General features: G+C 43.5%; 2 protein-coding genes across 2 annotated transcripts; both read left to right on the top strand.

Annotated features, from left to right (window-relative positions):
* Positions 1–4,968: 4,968 nt before the first annotated feature.
* LOC117866596 (transcription factor bHLH157) lies at positions 4,969–10,121 on the top strand. Its single transcript, XM_034750846.2, has 10 exons — positions 4,969–5,241; positions 6,162–6,251; positions 6,529–6,634; positions 6,978–7,019; positions 7,152–7,211; positions 7,478–8,848; positions 8,930–9,031; positions 9,130–9,309; positions 9,394–9,519; positions 9,603–10,121. The coding sequence occupies exons 1-10, from the start codon at positions 5,159–5,161 to the stop codon at positions 9,777–9,779; spliced, it is 2,337 nt and encodes a 778-aa protein (XP_034606737.1). The 5' UTR covers positions 4,969–5,158; the 3' UTR covers positions 9,780–10,121.
* A 1,079-nt stretch (positions 10,122–11,200) lies between these two features.
* LOC117866604 (uncharacterized) lies at positions 11,201–16,038 on the top strand. The gene is made up of 3 exons (XM_034750858.2): positions 11,201–11,699; positions 12,707–12,855; positions 15,601–16,038. Exons 1-3 carry the CDS (start codon positions 11,514–11,516, stop codon positions 15,737–15,739), a joined length of 474 nt encoding a protein of 157 aa, XP_034606749.1. The 5' UTR covers positions 11,201–11,513; the 3' UTR covers positions 15,740–16,038.
* Positions 16,039–20,686: the final 4,648 nt, after the last annotated feature.

Raw genomic sequence — 20,686 nt, forward strand, 5'->3', positions numbered from 1 at the left:
ACGAGCGAGATGTACGCGCGTCGTTCTGGTTGACTGGTGACTGCACCCAAGTCCGCGTCGCGACGACGGGGAGCGCGTACGTACTGGCCGTAGCCATCGACCATCGTCTATCGATCAGTCTCTCCCCGCTCCGATCCCGGCCTACACGCCCGATCGTCCAAACGCTACCGTCCAGCGCGCGCGGGATCTCCGAACGTGACCGTCAGATCGAATGATCGATCAGCGCGGGCGCCCGTCCTTCTCGCGCGTCCGCTGGTCTTTGGCCGCAACCGAGAGCCGACATGCTTGAGCGACCGAGCCCTTGGCGCACCCGACGCTAGCGAGAAGGTTACGTGATCCCCAGGGCGTCGCGTTTGCGACTAGTCATACCCGCCACCCATCAGGGATATCGTCGGTTGGTCACATGCAGTGGCGGAGCCAGCCATGGCGCCTAGGTGGCTGCTCTTCTTCCTCCTTTCTCCTTAAAAATGGAGGGCGCCACTGGTCATGCGTACATGTCTTCGATTTCGATCACTCGATCTGCCGTGTGCGACTGTGGATTATTGCTTGCGATTGACGGCGACGCGCCGGCTACGGTTGGGGGATAACGGCGCGCTTTTGTCAGCTTGCTGTACGCGTACGCTTGATTAGTCAGCTAAGGTCGTTGTCGAGCATATGATATGGAATCCTAGAAGATCTGTCATGTACTACTCTACGATGCCGCTTTCTAGTCCATGCATGACCGTTCAAGAACCAAGATGCAATGCACCCCGGCAATACGAAGATATATATGATATCTCATCAGCACTAGTATACGTTAACATGCTTGTACAGTATATTTGAAGTTCTAAACATAGTACTACTAGCTAATTACTATGCATGCTTACTTTAAGAATAAAAATCATGCATGCTGGTGTGTTAATTAGACTGTTGTTAGTGGTAGATATGCACAGAAGGCATGCATAGTGGGTGCAATGATTTCCTTCGTTTTGTCCCTGTCAGAAGTCAGAGGTCAGAATATTATGATGCCCAATATGCCCTGGCTCACATGATCATGCGTGCCTGCGGTTACTGTAGTGAATGACCATCTATCAGCTCGATCGATGCCTCGACGTATCATCACCGCGCCAATTTTATCTTGTCTGCCTACGCCACGACAGGGTTACATGTAAGGCAGGACTTTTTGCCTACGCGCAAATCTGATTTTTTTTTAGTTTGCCCTACAATACACATACAGTACATGATATATCGCCACTCTGGTATCACAGATAGTGAGGGGCTCTTCATTTGGGGGAGTTGATGATTTGCGCTAGTATATGATCAACTTAATTATAGCGAGCCAGTGGGACTGATTTTTAAGGGGTCATTAGTCACCCGTCAAGTATACTTTATATATATTTCAAGTGGGTCGAAGATGGTTACAGTGCTCATTATATGATTCTATCTATCTGCAGTATACTGTTTGATTTGATGGGTGCTGCATCTTTCAAAAAAAAAAGATTTGATGTGGGTGCTGCTAATATGGTGCAACACCATGAGCTCTTTTCTTTTGGAAAGGACGGCATTATATCTAGACTATAGAGCACTAGTCAATGATTGCATGATGCTTAGCCAAATAGTGTTAGCAAGTCAAATTAATATTGTACCTAAATTGTGTATCTGAGTGGACCATACAAATCCATGGCACATACATACACCACCATTTCCTTAATTTGAAGAATAAAGAAGGCAGAAACCTCTTCATAGTGTGATGACTGATGAGCACATGTGACTACTAGAAACGGTAGTTTCCCGGCCTGGTGTGGGTTCAAGTCCGGTGGGTGTGCTCTCTTGGAAGTTGGAACCTCTATCAGTCCTTAACATGTCACCATATTTAATAGGATATATACTCCCCCGTTCTAAATTGTAAGTCATTTTAAAAATCTTGTTAGAGTTAAAGCATCTCAAGTTTGACCAAAATTATAGAGAAAAATATAAAAATTTATGACATCAAATAGATATATTATGAAAATATAATTGATAAAGAATCTAATGATACTTAGTTGACATCATAAATGTTATAATATTATCATATAAATTTGGTCAAACTTGAGATACTTTGATTCTCCAAGATTCTTGGAATGACTTACAATTTGGAACGGAGGGAGTAATAATTTGTAGCCATTGCCTTTATGTGCAGTTTTAACGACCACGAGTACGATAATCGTAGAGCATTCTACCATTGGATTAGTTATGAGTTCTGCACGCGTCTAATATTTTCTGATTTGATCCAATGTACGAAATATGGCCCTGTACTGGTAAGTACATACATCTAAAATCCAGTGAGTAGCGTATCATTATATATGGACGAAACTAAAACCTACATGCCGCTGCTTTTTACCAGGTCCTCTTCTCTTCTTTTCACAAAGCGGGTGTGTGGCCTGAGAAATGTGAGAGCTGATCTGCAAAAGCAACACTTTCTTAGGTAGCGTCATTGACCTAGCCGGAGTATATACGGTAAGCTTTTGGCTGGGGGGACAATATTATGACCCTTAATGCCAAGATTGGTGGTGGATGCTTGAGGGTCTTGTAGTAGGCTCTGGCCTCCTGTGAGTCCTGCTTAATTAGCCGATTTTTGTGCTTCAGATATTTAACATTAAATATATGAATAAAATTATCTTTGTTATTATCATATTATATGGAACAACCATATATAACTCTAATATAAACTGATATATATGCCCTAAAACTGAAATGGCAGCGTGTGGTACGGTGCATAATCCGAACTGATACGCTAAACCTTGTGATCGACTAAAGAAATACACCTACATTATTATCAGAAAGATTTCAAGCCCTGCTCCTGTTGTAGTAACTATATGCATGCTGGAAAAGCTAGCATATCAGATTTGCATTGTCCTCAGTCCCATCCTTTTACATCTTGCCTTACCAACCAACCAGCAAGATGATGGTGGAATGGTTAGGGTATGCGGAGGACAATCATGAAGTTGCAGGCATATATCACCTCAAAAGGAGCGGGGGAGGAAGGGAACCCTAGAAATATTCTCTTGGTAGCCTGATAGCAGCCTCTCAGTCGTAGCCTCGTAGGTGACCAAACATATCATTGGGTTAGGAGCAACAGTGTACTGTAAACTTCAGTGGTCCAGTTCCTCGTGTAGAACCAGGAAACAAGAACAGTTTTTGTAGCAAACTTATATGATCATGAATCGTCGTGTGTAACAGGTTTTTGGGTTAGTGTAGTTTTTGGTGATGTGGGCTAGAAAGAACGTGTGTAAGAGCTTAAATATGTAAACTAGTTTAATTTCACTTTAATGAGAAAACCTTCTTTCCATCTTAAAAAAATAAATGAAAATCATAATATTATGGGTATGTTTGTACATTGGACAATTACTTTGTTTATTTTTTTGTGGGGTCCGTGCCTATGTGAATTTGTAGGAATGCGCATTCATTATGAGCTTCTCTAAAGCCACCATCTTAGTCAAGATTCCTTCAAATACGTGGGGTTTGCGTTGCCACAATGGGAGTTTTCTTGAGGTCGTAGTGGATGCAATGTGCTCATGTCCTAGACAACATTCATGCATATTGATGTATGAAATTAATGATGCTAAGGTGCCAGTAGTACTTGCCCTAGCTAGACATGCACTGTAGACAGAGATAGACGGTGGTGTTGTGCATGTAGGAGCACTGCATGTCCACACACATCACAGAGTACCAGACTATGTCTACTTAACTGCACATATATCCCTTCGTGTATAGTCATGAAAATCTTCTTATTTTAAGACACGGATCATCGCCGGTAGTCATGAAAATCGAAACAATGGTAGGAGTACATGGCAATGATCAAGAGAATGTGCCATACATCTAGGAGGAATTATTGAAAAAACGGGAGCGCAACATCAACTTTGATACACCATAGAAGATGCTCTTGTTTCAGCTAACTATTCATTCCACAGACGAGACAAGAAATTATGCTTGTCTATTCGTTTGGAGTTGGTGAACTTGACTGGTGTCTATCGCTTCCCATTTTCCCGGCTTTACCACGCTGCTCAATTATGTTGATCTCACGTACGCGTCACGGTGCAGTAGTACCGCACGTAAGTTTCGGCCGATGGCGAGCACTGACCACTAACTTAAATCCGTATTATACCTCGCGTAATCCAGACCAGATCTCTCTTTGAGTGTGGGCGACGAAAATGACGCCGGTGATCGGGACTAATTGCATCTACGTGCTTAGACACAGCTTAGATTAAAAAACCCGATGCCATTGAACGTTTGAAATTGATTATATGCCGCATACATGCAAAAGATGGATGTAGGACTCCGATCTGGATCTTGGCGGAAAAAGAGCTGAAAGAGACACAAGGTGGACTGTCGAAATCCGTTCGGTGTTCTTTTGGAAAAGTAGTAGACTACTGGTAGTAGGGTGTAAACAAGCACATTGTATATCATTATCATCAGTGGTCTGTTCTTTTCGGAGAAAGAAAGTTTAATTTGTTCATTTTCAATCATGGCTAAATTTTGCATCGATTCAATTGAACCTCGCCGAAGATTTGGGGATCTCTGCGAAAAAGTTGTGGTAAATCAACTATAATCATATTACCGATCAAGGTTTGGTTATCATTCTCAGAATTTTTTCTCATGCGCCTGTAAAGCCCTTACACCTTGCTACTACTTTCAGCTTGATCGAAACTCTCAACGAGCTAGCTTGCGCACCGAGATGCGCTTTACACCGCCGGCCGGAGGGAACAGGGCAGCCGATCAGTCGTGGCTACCCATTAGCGCACTGGCCGGCGCGGCGGCACCGTCCTGCGCCGCTGGCTGGCGGGGCGACTGCCCCCAAAACCACGGGAAAACGACCAGACCTACCCGCCCGCTCGCTCCCCATCCCATTCTTCACCTCACCACACCTCGTCACCCGGCCGAGGCCATGGGCTGGCCCCTGCGACCCTGCCCCACGCCTCCACTAGTTTAAAGGCTCCGCCCGGCTGCCCGCTGCGGCGCTGCGCCTCCCACAGTCCCACTCCCACCTCTCCTCTCCTCCTCCCTCCGCTCGCCCCTCGCTCCCGCTCATTTATCGCGCCGCGCGCGCGCGCGCTCCGCGCCTAAACCCTTGCACTCCCGGCGGATTAGCAGTAGCACTACCCGCCCGCTTCGACACGACCTGGTGGCGCGGTTTGCCTCCATGGCGGGGGCGCTGGGAGCGCTGTGCCGCGCCGGGGGCTGGTCATACGCGGCGATCTGGCGCTCCGACCGTCGCGACCCGCGGTGAGTGAGAGTAGATCTGCGCTGCACTCTCAGTCCCTAGTCTTTTTGCTAAGCGCGTGGCTACGAACACGGGACGTCCACAATTCCGCACAAACTCCAACTGTATTCTCAATCTAGGGCGTTTCATCAAATTTTCTCTGTGTTTTTGGATTACTGGCTGCGGAGACGGGAGACGGCGCACATTTTGATGCTCTCCGCGCCCAGTTTCGGTTTGTTCGGAACTGTTTCAGCTTTTGTGCATGTAACTCCCTGGCTTCCCAAAATTTTCGTGACACTTTGCTTTGGAGCGTTCTACGACTGTTTTCCTCTCCCATGTTTCTCCAACGAATGAGTACTCAAAACTTGCAAGTAACGATACAGCTAGCAAAGTGCGCGCTGGGATCTGAAGCCTGCAGACTGCAGTTTAGTTTGGTAGAAATGGGTCCATATTTTTTCAGTTTTTCAGAAATGGAACAAGGGAAAGCTATCTGAACTCCATAGCTTCTGTATGCTCATTTCTTTTCTCGTGCTGTATTAGCAGGGGTCATGCGCACATATATTCCTCCCTTAGTGGTATCTCTGCCTGCAGCTGCAAAACCTGTCTCCCTGTAGTTGTACTGCTTAAAACTGTGTGCACGGAATGCTGAAGTCTTCTGGGCTGTAAAAAGTTGCTCCTTTCCTTTTTCCTCCCTTTCCTAGACAAGGATTCTGCGCTGCATTAAAAATGACAGAAAGATTGTCTCCTCTTTTGTAGATATCTGTTTTTTTTTGTTTGGGGCATCGTAAAAGTTGTCGATCATCATTCATTTTCTTCCTTTTTTCTCTCTCGTAATTTGTCATGTTTCTTTGCTTGCTCCCATAATATCTGCGCAGTAGCTGGTTACCTGCCGGTTAGTTACACATTCTGGTTCTTTCCACTGATGCTTGGTTTGGTATTTTAGGCTGCTTACAATAGGAGAATGCCACTGTGAAGATGAAGCAAGAAAAGTGATGGAGAAGATGGTCAATCAAGTCCATGTTGTCGGAGAAGGGTACGCAAAATTATCTTATTCATGCTTTATTCAGTTTATCTTTTTCAAATGCAAGTCTTTTAGGTTGATATAACTTGGTGCCCGCAAATTTTTATGCTTCTAAGCAGATAATTTGAATACTAGAAGCCCGAATTATTTGGGACATATTTTCCCATTGCATCATTTTGGACAATTATTCTGTCATAGGTTTTTGAATGATACTTGAAATTTTTCGCTTCTCCGTTGAGGATTTATTACTTCCAACTACTTATTGATATTATCTCATCTTTTATCGCAGCGTCATAGGAAGAGCTCTAATAAGTGGGGAGTACCAATGGATTTGTGATGATATCCCCTTCAGTTTGTCTCAGATAAGCGATGCAGATAACCTAGGTTTATTTCAGGTAGATGTTTCCTTCTATGTTCTTCCTTGATTAGGTTCTGTGTCAAAACTGTAATTTTTATGATTCATTTTACTAGTTTATATTATTAGTATAGCACCACATGTGGAAATTCTAAAAAATAACCATAGATAAAGGCCAAAACAAACCATTTTCCTCAATTGTTTTTTCTATGTTGATAATGCCATGACACCCAAATGCTTGTTTGTTGAGCAAATGAATGAACATATAGGTTGTCAAAACAAAATCCACTAGTTCGTCCAGTTTGTGTACATCATTTCGGCTAATTTGCTGCAGAAAGTAAGAAATTTCCTTGTTTTAACAGAGGAAGCTTACCTTCTTGTAGGGTTATACTTGGTGGCAACATCAGTTCCTAAGCGGAATAAAGGTTTTTGCTCTATTTCTTTTCCTTGTAACAGTTCGCTCTAAAGTTTATGCATATTTGGAGCATAAATCAGTTCATTATTTAAATATTAAAAAAATTATAGACCAGTCGCTGAAAAGGACACATCTTCTACAGACTATTGCAGTAGTACCTATCCCGGCGTTTGGTGTGGCACAGTTCGGTTCCATGCAAAAGGTTAGTATGCTAATTTTTGAAAGCAACTTAGACATGGTCATGGTGTCATTGTTTTGGTGGTTAGAAAATTTTTTGTACGAGTTTGCCTGAAGATGCTATCTCTGGATTCATGCCAGATCTCGAGAAGATGAACATTTGAGAAGCATTTCTTGTCTGCACTACTAAATAATTAAGAATGTGTGCAATACTAGTTGATATTTGTTTGCAACTAAGGCATCATAATGTGCATACCTTCTCACGAATGTTAAAAAAAATTACATTTACAGGTTTCTGAAAGCTTGGAGTTTCTGGATCAAGTTAAAGGTGCAGCTTTTCTGACGGAAAGTATTTCATGGCACCCTTCAGCCAGAGATGTTCAGAAAGATGTTTTCACGTACAATCCACAATTTCAACTTAATTCTTCAAGCATCACAGAGGGTCTTGTAAGTATTAAGGCTGAAGCTGAAAACGCAAGGCTCCTGGAGGACACAATAACTGTAGATTCTCTCAAGAACTTTTCGATTGCTTCAAGTAATCACTCCCTGCATTCTTTTAATGGTTTCACTTCCAATGAAAGTTGCAGTGGCCTGAATCCTCACATAGTGGCCATGCCAGTGAATTCCAAGTCAATAAACAGTGTTAAAGTCTTTCAAAGTGACAGCAATTTGCGGCACAGTTATACTTCAGAGAATGCACAGCAAATCAAATCCACTAGACAGCCTGGTTTTAATTTGGCAAGTGCAGCTACAAGTTATTCAAGTTTGGCCAATCTTCCGAGAATAGAGCATGAGCTGTCATCCACACCTAACAAGCTACGATACTGCCAACAAAGTGAAAAATCATCAAGCTTCCTGGATTCGTACACATCAATATTTTCTACAGATACTGAGCTGAAATCCACTTTATTTGACAATGACACCCCGTTTGTTCAAAGTGATGTGATCCAAGAGGTCGGTACTACTGGGTCTACTTCCTATGCTTGTGAGCTCCACGAATTACCAAATGAAATATGGGGAGAAGCTACAGGAGCAACAAAACAAGTTAAAAAACGAGACAATGAAAATAATGGCTTGCTTGAAGGCACAACATTTGATCCTGTCATGCATGATTGGTGGGATGACACTGCCCTACTAGCAGGAAACACTTCACATTTCGGTGCTACTGGCATGAACTCTATTGCAGAACAGGCAAGTAGTGGTCCATCATCAGTTGAAGAGAGGGGGTTGTTTTCAGAAACTATCTTTGAGGAGCTGCTTGGATTTGACAGCAATATTAGCCCAGTTATGGCTAGCACTGATCCATTAGCTGGCTCTGTCTCAGGCTGTCGATTGCCAAGGTACAACCTTCAAGATTCATTTTCAGTGTGCAATGCACAAGAACCAGCATTGAAACTCCCTTCCATTAGCTGTACATCTGAAAATGTTCCAATTGGAGCATCAAAGGCAACCCCAGTGTCACTGCAGAATTTGTCTACGGATGATTGTGTCAGTTTGAACACTGCAAATTCCAAGGTCAGCCAGGTAAATAATCCTGAAGGAGTGAAGGTTGTTAAAAAAAGAGCTAGGCCAGGTGAAAGCACGCGGCCAAGACCAAAGGACCGTCAGCAGATACAAGAGCGCGTCAAGGAGTTACGTGAGATAGTCCCAAATAGTGCAAAGGTAAGAATTGGCCACAATATCTTTCTTTGTGTTTAACCTGGTGGTTGCTGGCTGAGTCTTATCTTTTCTTCTGCACAACAGTGTAGCATTGATGCTTTGTTGGACCGAACAATCAAGCATATGCTCTTTCTACAAAGTGTAACAAAGTATGCAGAAAAGATTAAGCAAGCTGATGAACCAAAGGTATGTCATGCTGGATAATGCAGATAACTAAACCTTGTAAAACTGAGACCGTTCAAGTTAGTGTTCTTGTTTCTGATTTAATCTCTTTTCTTGTGAAGATGATAAGCAAGGATAGTAGCGCTGTCTTGAACGATAACTCAAGTGGTGTTGTCCTGAAAGACGACCCAAGTGCTGGAATCAATGGAGGTGCCACATGGGCCTATGAGGTTGCAGGGCAGACTATGGTTTGCCCAATAATTGTTGAGGATCTTGCACCGCCTGGTCAGATGCTTGTCGAGGTATTGTTTCCAAATCATGGGTGGCCTAGTGTTCTTTTTCTGCACATTGCTGAAGTTTGAGATGGTACATTTGCTATTTAACAGATGCTATGTGAGGAACGTGGATTTTTCCTAGAGATAGCAGACACCATACGTGGATTTGGACTGACAATCTTGAAGGGACTAATGGAACTTCGTGATGGCAAGATAATGGCTCGATTTCTTGTTGAGGTAAATAAGCTCTTTATTTGGAATGTTTTTCCATTTCCGGTGAGCTTCTCGGCTTACATTTTAGTGTGTTGGTGGTTTTGCAGGCAAACAAGAACGTGACCAGGATGGATATATTTTTATCACTTGTTCAGTTACTGCAGCAGAATAGCCTCAATCGATCTTCGGATCAGCTAACCAAGGTCATTAACAATGGTGTTCCATCTTTTGCGGAGCATCAGCAATCTCCAATATCAATTCCAGTTGGCCTTGCCGGGAGATAGCAATGATCAATATTTGAAGAAATATTAACGTAACATTTGGAGTGCCGATTTAATGGCTGGTGATGACCTTCTTCAGGTGTTGATAGAACTGACAATTATTAAGGATGTAGCGAACGCACATTGCGGTTTGAGAAGAAAATTCAGTTAGAAGGTGTACAAATTCTCATGTTGCGAGTTTAGGAATATATTGATTGATGTGATGTTGTCGCTTGTAATGTGGACACTGGTGTGAACCTATACTGGTTAGTTTGTGTGCAGTCAGACGCACAAAAATGTGTGAAGAATTGCCTCGTTTCATCTGGATTTCGAAGCAAGTGTGCCAAATAATTTTGGCTTCTGAGCTGTGATTTTCCCTTTCTTGCACCAAAGTTCCCTGTGCACCTAGAAAAGACAAAACGACTACAATTTGAAATGAAAAGAGTAGTATTTTAGTACTTACGATGATTGAACAGTTGACATCGCTCGGAGAAGGAAGCTCATAAATGCATCGGATCGTTCAGATGCAAGGATGTATTCTAATTGTAAAAAGCATTTCCCCCTTAAATTACTATACCGAGCATATCAACGCATTATTTGGTGCAAATTTGCATGTTGAACGCTTGGATCTGCAGCATAAGGCCTGTATTTTACAAGTTTATTCACAACAATTCGCATCGTGAGATGTGAATAGGAGCTGACTCCCGACTTCTCTGAAGCGATCCAGATGGCCGAAATAAGGAGAAGGTGGAATCAAAACAAAAGAATCACCCGCAAACAGTCGCATTTCCGGAAAATGCCTCCAAGCACGTCCGTCCATCTCCAATTCTCCATATTTGCCTGAATCCTGATGGCAGTCAGAGTTCGAGAACAGGTCCAGAGATTGACCCAGACTAGTCCCCAGAGTCCCACCGTTGTGGAACGCAGCAGATTTCACTCCCGCTGGCCCTTCTTGACTGTATCAACGACCTGTGGCTGACAACTTTGGCTGGCAGAAGAACAATGAGCGGGGAGCAGCCTCGAATTCTAAACACGATTCGAGGACTGGGCGCTGGCTGCTCTCCTGGCCGCTTGAGTCAAACGGATGAAGAAAACGATCTGCTTGCCCAAGTGCTCGTCGCACTGTACCACGCTCAATCGCTCATTAACCGAGCCATCTTTGAGACGGCAATGGTCGGCACGGCTACGGCCCGCGGCAGACCTCTCGCCGGCGGCGGCCCCCTCCGTGCGCCGTTGAACAAAGTTCACACCACCACCGCCGACCGGCGGCTCGGCCGGCAACAAGACGTAGCACAAGTACAGTGCACGGCCAGCCAGCGCGAATCCTATCGAAAATGGGCCGAAACTTGAGGCCGGCCCACGAGAGCCCAAAACCCCTCTCCTCCCTCCATCTTTGACCGGGTCCCCGCTGGCGACGTTCGTCTTCCTTCCCCCAGTTCCATCCCATGCGCCCGCTCCTCCTCCATCTCACCCGTCCCTCTCACCGCCTCGTTAATTTTTCGCCCCCATCTTTGAACGCCGCGGCGGCCTCCATCTCCATCCCTCCCTCTCCTCGTCCCCCTCCGATCCCGCGCCTATAAATCCCGCCACCGCGGCCGCAGCCGCCGCAGCGGACCGCCAAGCACGCTCCCACACAGCTCGCTGCTGCTCCCCCCTTCCTGCCGTTCTCCCCGTCGGCCCGGGCGGAAGGGGTTCTCGCGAGGCGAGCGACCGGGCAGGCAGGCCGGCGGCTGGGGATTGCTCGGGAGCACCCCCGCGATGGCGAAGCTGTACGTGCAGACGTTCCCGCCCGCGGATCTGAACAAGAACACCGAGTGGTTCATGTACCCGGGCGTCTGGACGACCTACATCCTCATCCTCTTCTTCTCCTGGCTCCTCGTCCTCTCCGTCTTCGGCTGCACCCCCGGCACGGCCTGGACCGTCGTCAACCTCTTCCACTTCGCGGTAACCGCCCCTTCCAATCCCTTCCTTAGCCTCCAGCCTCGTATGTGCGTGCGGGGTCCCCGTTTGCTGCTGAAATCGTGACGGCGTGGTGGCTTTGTGGATCTGAACTCCTCCAGAGGCTGTGACGAATGCCTCGGTCGGCCCAGCTGTGGTTTTCACGGAGGGCGTTAATACGGCCGTCCTGTGTAGCTGATGCTCGTACGGTGTTTGCTCACGTATGCCGCGCTGAGCTCGTTTCGTGGTCCCTAGATTGCCCAATGGATAGATGAGGACATCCAAACATACAGGAGTGTAGTTTGGGTTCATCCACCTGGCAGAACTCGGTTGGAGGTTGTGTGTGTATAGGTGAATATTGGTATACCTCTGTTGTTACAGTTAGGCTTGGCTGGTAGCTAGTGTGAATTCATGGTGCTTCAGCAAACAAAATTAGTTGGTTCTGTTCGAAGCAGTGAGCATATAGTCAAGAGCACAAACAAAGATCCATGTTGCCATCAATTGTGCGAATGACATTGGTGACTTTCCACACCTGCTCTTGGTAAATATCTGATTCAAATTGGTAGTGTTGTACCATTGGGAAGGGAGGTTTGTAATTCAAAATGATCGAATATGCCAAATTAACATAAATACCCAGACTGATGACACTGCTACTTGTTCTTTTATTTTCACATGTAATCCTGTTTCTTTAGGAACGTTGTTATACACAGTACTGTGAAATCCCACATTCAATATGTTGTTGCCTCAGATTATTAATGTTCTCATATAAAGACAATCCAGATAACATTGCAATGGAATCTCTACTTTTTTAGCGTACTGGTGTTTTAAATGTTTCATGCCTTCTTTCAAATCAAGAGCAATACAACATGTACACATTAGGTGCTCTTTATTAGTGGATACATGGTACAGTTTCTTGAAGTTTCATAAACTGTCTCTTAAACATTTCTCTATGTGACTCCCTCCAAATAACTCTATGCATCGGGAATGTTTTTCTATTGAATCCTATTTTTCAGATCACATACCATTTTTTCCATTGGAAGAAAGGAACACCTTTTGCTGATGACCAGGGAATGTACAATGCATTGACTTGGTGGGAACAAATGGACAATGGCAAGCAGCTTACTCGTAACAGGAAGTTCCTCATTGTCGTTCCTGTAGTCCTGTGAGTACTGACGGTTATATGCCTGTTATATTTCTGTGTTCCATTGAATTTTCATTCCTTTTGGCTAAGTTTAGGAGAAATGCTATGTGATCCATACACTCAAAATGTTTCCTTGACCCAGATCACAATGTCGCTATAGATATTTGAAAGTTGAAACTGCTAGATCCTGAATTCTATAGAATATGATTATCTTTCAATAATACTAAATGACAAGTATAATTCCTTTCAAATGCATTAGGTAATGCATAGGTGTTCTATTTTTTGTTATAATTTGCACTCATTCTGTGTTTTCATATTGAATTGTTTGTACACCTCTCTGATGTAGATGTAGTTCTTGTGATGGTTGACTTAATAGGAATATTCCATAATCCTCCATAGCATCTTGATCTAAGGCAATTGTATTATAATGCCAAATAAGTATACTCCATAAGTGCACTACATGTTCTTAAAAAATGGTTCTGCAGCTGCTGCAATTATATGCCGTTTCTCAATCCATTCCACAATTATTCGATTGCTAAAATTTTCCATGGAAACTGTAATCTGTATGAACCTAGACCTGTCAATGATATCTTGTATTTCCTAAATTCAAATTGAGGCCATTTTTTTGTGAAATCTCACTGTTTGCTACCATAGTAGCCTATTACTAATATTATAATATCATGGAAAGTGTAATCTGCATGACCCCAGATCTGTCGATAATATCTTATATTCAGAAATGCAATCCAGACTACTCATCAACTGCTGTTTGAGGTTTATCGTGTGGTCCATAACTTCTAGCCATGCTTTGTACAAATCATTAATCTTTTCTATGTGTAATCTCTAGTGACATTAATGTGCCACTTCTTAGTTTGGTATATAGTCATATGCATATCATCATCTCTTTATTAAAGAAATATGCTACTCAGAGACACTTTATGTAGGGTGCTGTGAGCTGTAACCCTTATAGTTGAATGTGTTGCCATCACTGTAAAACCAAAACAAGGCAGCCACTCACATAGTAGTTACCATACAGCCTAGCTGACTGGTAATATGGAACTGGGATGCCATCTGTTCATGTAGGTACCCTGCAAGACATGTTTTAAGAACCATCCCTTAGATACAGATCATGGAAAAAAAAATCACTGATTGTAAAGTGTGACCTGTTTACACATGCAACTATTATCATGGTTCTCAAGGAATGAAATGAAAACTTCACTGCCAATTTAATCCTCTTTGATGATCTTGTCTGAGAAAAATAGGGATAACTTTGCCCTTCGGAGATTAAAACATTCTTACTATAGCTTTCTGGCATAGAGTCAGGACAATTCCTGTGGCAATATTGAGCTTGCCTTTTTATGCTTGGTACTCCCTCAGTTCCAAATAAAAAGTCGTTTTGCCTTTTCTTAGATACATAGTAGCGTATATCTAGGTGCATAGCAAAAGCTATGTACCTAGAAAAGCCAAAACGGCTTATAATTTGGGATGGATGGAGTAGCTGATTACTATGACTTTAGCAGTGATATGATTCTGTTATAACGGGTTATCAGTTTATCACATAAGAGACTTTGTGCATGTCCCTTTAATGATCTCAGTTGTTCAATATGAGTACCTGGTTTACGCTTGCACGACGTGGAAGGCTGGAGTAGCATTATCTTTTTCTCACTGAAGAGAATTATGATTTCCACACCCATTTGATGACACTATTTTACCTAGGAATATTGCTCTACTTGCTACTAAGAGTAAAATGACCATCTTAAATGAATTAAATGATAATATGATAGTTTAAGAAATCGTCATTTTGTGCAGCAGCCACACTTTCTGTTGAAAGCCTAGTTGGCAATTTTGTATTGTCCTAAATTTGGTTCTCCATACCCACACTTGGAAGCACTAGAGAAATTAAATTTGGTCCTTCAACTTTGTGGTGATCTCTTTCTGAGTTATCCCTTTCAACTTCAGGAAAGTTGCCTTTTCCTTCTAATAATGGTTCTAAAGTAGGCTATGTAATTGTCTTATGTCATTCTACCTGCCTTTAAGACCGTTTTAACTTCTAGAAGGGCCCGCCAGTACTCTGGACATAAAGCACGAACATATCTTTCTATCACTGTCAAGAAAGGAACAAACTGCACTAAGAAAAACAGCTTTGTGTGTAGCATTAACATAAAGCTATAGTTGGTTGTGTCTTGGAATAAACATCATGATCAATGGAATTGCTTGGGAGATAAACCTTGAATGTTGCCTTATAGGTGGCGGGGCACCTTTTTCTACTTGTAGTGTTAGTCATTCGAATCTGTCTGCGATAATGTGTACAATTCAATGCTTTACCTACAGTTGCATAGTATAATGATAATGGTGTTCAGGATAGTGCAATGCTGCAATAGTTTTGACAGATATTTGTCACCTTGTACACATTAACATCATTGACTGTTCAATAATTTTGAGTGTGTTATAAACTGTAGAGCTGTAGAGCAATTAATATAGACTGATCTTTCATGTGACTTCTGGGTTCTCCTGTTGTTAATCTTTTCAGCACATGGTGAGCATGCATGCTAGACTGTAGTTAACCCTAAAGAATAAACATTACAGATTGTTTTTCATGCCTGATTCATTACTACTCTTGTGCTAATTGCGAATGAGAAATATAATGCAAAATCGCACCATTTTTGTTCATGATGCGCACTGGCCACAGTGATACTTTCAGCTAGGTGCTTCTTCTTACCTAAAATTGTTACTAACTGCAGCTTGTTTTCTCCCACATTTCCTTGACAGGTATTTGATAGCTTTGCACACCACGGACTACCAACAACCTATGCTCTTCCTCAATACCCTTGCGGTTAGCGTGCTTGTGGTCGCCAAACTACCGAATATGCACAAGGTCCGGATTTTCGGAATAAATGCTGAGAACTAAGCAGCGGCATCCTTCAGCCGACATCTACCTATATGCTTTTCCAGAGTGGTCTGTATGTTCCCCTTCTAGTGCTTAGTTGGGCTCATGGGAGTACCAGTGAGTAGTGTTTAAAAGTTGTTAACAGATGGGCCGTGGTCGTTGTATAGAGAAATGCTCAGAGGCTGGAAATGTCGCTGCTGTACATCTGCTGTGTGCACGGATTCTGTAGACTCTTAATGTTGCTATATGCTTCGTTGCAAGCATCTGTCAGTTGCCACATGTACAGTATCATTCTTGCAGAGCAATACTTTTCTCAGCTACCATAATTCCAAGATAGCAATACAGTGGTGGCCGTGTCTATGGATGGGTGATGATGGATAGAGGGGCAAAATTATTACAAACAGTTTTGCACAGGCAAAGAGGTCTATGTGCAAACAGTTTTGGAGGTCCGTTTTTCGGTGGGAAAACTCTGTGCGTGCCTGACATTGGCACGAACGAATCAGACGAATCATGGCCCGAATCGTGTGTCGCGTGGCTCCACTCTGAATTGTTGGTGGAACAACCCTCTGGGCTGGTTGGTATGTCAGAAGGTTGGGTACTCCGAGTGCAGGAAAGGAAGGGTGCTGAACTGCTGGTAGCAAGCAACTCAAACGCCGGCTATATGCCGGACGAAGGTTCACAGTAAAACTCCTGGGATAGGGTAAGCTTACCAAATTACCGGTACGGCCAGTCTACCAGCAAGTCTAGCAGTCATCAGAAGGCAGCTTCCTTCCAGATGAAGTCAGGCAGGGTGACGCGCGCCACGCGGCAACAGTGACATCCACTGCCCAGCATCCACAAGTCGCAAGCAGACGCAGCGCAGACACCTGCAGCAGGTGGTGGTCCGTGGCCGTCCCCTGATTTGGACTCCTGTTTCGGCGGCCTCAGCCAGAGACGGCCTCCACCATTGTTGTTGCTACTTGCTACAATGCTACAGCTAACGGCCGGGTCACTCTTCCCGACGGACAGGAAATCCCATCCCATGGTCAGTTCATGCACTTGTTTGCTAGCACAACCCGTGCGCAACTGCACATACGCGTTAGGTGGTGACTCAAATAGTACACCACGGCATGGCTCGCGTGCTACACAACGCCGGCGAGCCCAGCCGGCACAGGTAGATACGAGAGTACGAGACAGGTTCGCTGAATCGCTGTCGTCTTCGGAGTCATCAGAGCCCGGGCGGCTGCTGGCTCACGCCTTCTCAGCGGGGCACTAGCAAAATTTGTTCGTTTTCGCTTCGTCGATCGACTCGATCGGCCATGACGCTGCCGGCCGGCCGACCGATGTGAATGGAACGGCTTTTCCGCTGCCGGCCGGGGTCCGCCGGGATCGCGGTGTCCGCGCGAGTGCGCGCGCTGACGACGGTGAAAGCGGTTGCCACCGCCCGCGATTCCCTGCGCCCCCGGCAGACACGCGTTTTCACCGAGGCGGGGAAAAACTTGGCGTTGGCGCGGCCTTTTTCCCCTGCCACAGTGCGTGGCAATGGCATGCTTCCCTTCCCCTCCCCGTCTTTATTCAGCTGCCGGGTATACAGTGCGCGCATGAAACATGTTTCTTTCTGGCGAGGCATGCGCTCCAGTGTCTTGGCTGTTTCTTCCTCTCTTGTTTTTTCTTCCTTGTGAAGGGCGACAGCGAACTACACTACACACTGACACAGGAGAAATGCAACATCGTTTACAGTATGGACTGGAGCGGTGAAGCATCTATTCATTCGAGACTCCTGCTGCTTCGTACTACTAGAAAGAAAAAATAAAACTATTGTTCAGAAAGAAATTAGCTAGTGGATCTTCCTTCCAGCATGCACGAACGTACGTACTCCTGCGCAGCGAGTAATGGCGTTCAGATGCACACTGGCTGCTGCTGACTCCCCCGAGGTTCCATGATTGTGCTCTGTTCCAGCCATTGTTGCCACGAAGGAGAACATGTTTATAAATGGACAGCAGTCGCATGCACCGGGTACATGCACGCACGCCGGCCCTTCCTGACAGGAACTACATTTCCCGCGCACTCCGGCCTTCCCCTTGTGTGTACACTGCCGTTTTTATGCTTGCAAGGGAAGCGTTCTGCACGTCTCCAAGTTAGATCCTGTCTCTGCCACCATTCGTACCTCGTTTTCCTAGTTTTTTTTATTGAGCTGAGGAGAGGATTTTTAAGGTCTGGTTTGATTCCTCTGACTATTTTTAGCACCCGTCACATCAAATGTTTAGATACTAATTAGAAGTATTAAATGTAGACTGTTTACAAAATTCATTACATAAGTGGAGGCTAAACGGCGAGACGAATCTATTAAGCCTAATTAGTTCATGATTTGATAATGTGTTGCTACAGTAAACATTTGCTAATGATGGATTAATTAGGCTTAATAGATTCATCTCGCCATTTATCCTCCACTTATGTAATGGGTTTTGTAAGTAGTCTACGTTTAATACTCCTAATTAATATCTAAACATTCGATGTGACACGTGCTAAAAATAAGCAAAGGAAACCAAACACCCCCTTAATCTAATTCCTTACCTAATAATACTAGTACCTTGTTGATTTGGGCATTCAGACTGACACTTATTGAGTAAGGCACTTTGCATCATTCCTATATAGTAAATCTTGGTCAAGGAGAAATTTTTTTGAAAGGCTGGTCAAGGAGAAATAACATTGCACGTTGTAAGCAAAAGACGGGTCGAGTGATACTCTATTTGTCAATTGGCCCACCCACCCTATATGTAAGGCATAGCTGTGTAGTACTCGATGTTCCTTTTAAGGTTATTGTTCTTCTTTTGAATTTATTTTTATCACAGCCATGCCTTACATATGGTCGAATACATGATATAAAAAATTTACCTATGTTCCTTTTAAGGTTATTGTTCTTCTTTTTAATTTATTTTTATCAAAGTGGCCAAGAATCCCCAACCAACATTTCCCAACAGAAAAAGGCCAGTCACTTGAAAAATAACTATCAAGAATGGGCTCATTAGGCTAAGGAAAGCTTTGGCTATTTGAGAAATTGCCAAAAAAAACTCTGGCCAGTCACAATCAAATATTTAACAAAACCACTGGCCATTCACAATGCAAACAAAAAACACACACTATGGAAATCATTGAATTTCTGTAGTGAATGTAAATGGTTATATACGAAAATGCAAGATGAAATAGCAGTATTGATAAAATTTTCTTTTGACCATACATAGAGAATAAAAAATAAAAATCTAAATAAAATATAACAAGGATAAACTATAACAGAACACGTTTCGTTTAGACTCAACATGGACTTTTTCTGTGTCAAACTCCTGCCACTTAGTGATATGAGGGATGCACCTCAGCAGCTGATTGTTGGAATGCAGAATATATATGTGCTTGTAAAATTGTACTTATATAGATGTATTCTCCATGAAAAATCAGAGTAAAAATATTCATTTATCAAAATAATGAAATATCATATTTCAGTTTATGTAAAAATAGTGTACCTTGCCTATGATATTTACAGATACCTCATTCGTTCTCTCCTAATTTATTTTCCTCACTTCATTATCCAAGAGAACGTTCAAAATATAAGACCAGTCATTCTCCTTTATATTTAAATTTTATACCGTGTTCATTGTTATGCCATTCAAAATGTTCCTTTATATATTTTTTTCTCAAAAATCAGGTAAATAAACTTATGTAATGTATAATAATTACTGACCTAAATAGTGTAGATAAATTCACTAATTATAAGATCTCAACTTAGTTTAACTCAGGGAACTATGATTAACAAAACAAGAGGATATGGGTCAGTGCCTCAGTGACCTACTACGGGGGTGTTTGGATCCTTGGCTAAAGTTTAGCCCGGGTCACATCGGATGTTTGGATGCTAATTAGGAGTACTAAATATAAGCTAATGGAAAAAAATAATTGCATAAATGAGGACTAATTCACAAGATGAATCTATTAGACTAATTAATCCATGATTAGTACATATTTACTGTAGCATCACATGTGCTAAATCATGGACTAATTAGGCTTAATGGATTCATCTCGCGAATTAGTCCTCATTTATGCAATTATTTTTATTATTAACCTATATTTAGTATTCCTAATTAGCATCCAAATATCCGATGTGACCCGAGCTAAACTTTAACCAAGGATGGAGCACCTCCTACGACTGTAGGGCATGGTTGCACACTTGCGCTGCACACACACCCAAATTTAGCATACCTTATCCTCCTCCACGACCAGTTTCTATCAGCACATTCATATTGCATTGGGTAGTTTATTTATTGTAGGGTGACCAAATGCCAACAATGGTGGAGTTGTACTCGTCAGGACCTCATCCCTAGGAGAATGTTTTGGTGGACCCACACGATTAAGAAGGGCTGCGGTGCAGTGTTGCTATAGGGCCCTGGCCATCCACTGAAGAAGACACACGCACAGGCCAGGCCAGAGCATGTACATGGAAATGGTAAAGTGGGTGAAAGAATAATTTGATGGCAACTTTCTGGTGTGGGCAGTTGAAGAACTTTGCAAGTGAATGCATGCCCAACTCGCTGCAAATAATTAAAAAAACAATAGTGCAATGCTCATCTCCTATACACTTGACATGAGATGTCAGGAGAGGGCAAGGAGCATAATGGTGATGAGGAGGGGGCACCCTTTTGGATTAGAAAATAATATGGGTTATAGTACAAATGGCCTGCACGAGCACCTCGCATATGGCCTAACATATGATAACAGTACCATGTGGAGAGACAGGAGGTGCAAAAGCATGGTGTTTGCCATACATACATATTCCTTTCGCCGGCCCTTTCTCCACGACGGCCCTCTCTTCCTCCTCCTGGTAGTGCTTTTCATGGCTGGAAGATTCTTGGTTTCGTGATGATGGCGAGATATGACATCTCAGAGCTACCCTGCTAGCAAGAACAAGAAAAGAGCTAGCACGGATGGCAATGGAGATAGATC

This window comes from Setaria viridis, chromosome 1 (assembly GCF_005286985.2).
Source record: "Setaria viridis chromosome 1, Setaria_viridis_v4.0, whole genome shotgun sequence".
Taxonomy (NCBI): domain Eukaryota; kingdom Viridiplantae; phylum Streptophyta; class Magnoliopsida; order Poales; family Poaceae; genus Setaria; species Setaria viridis.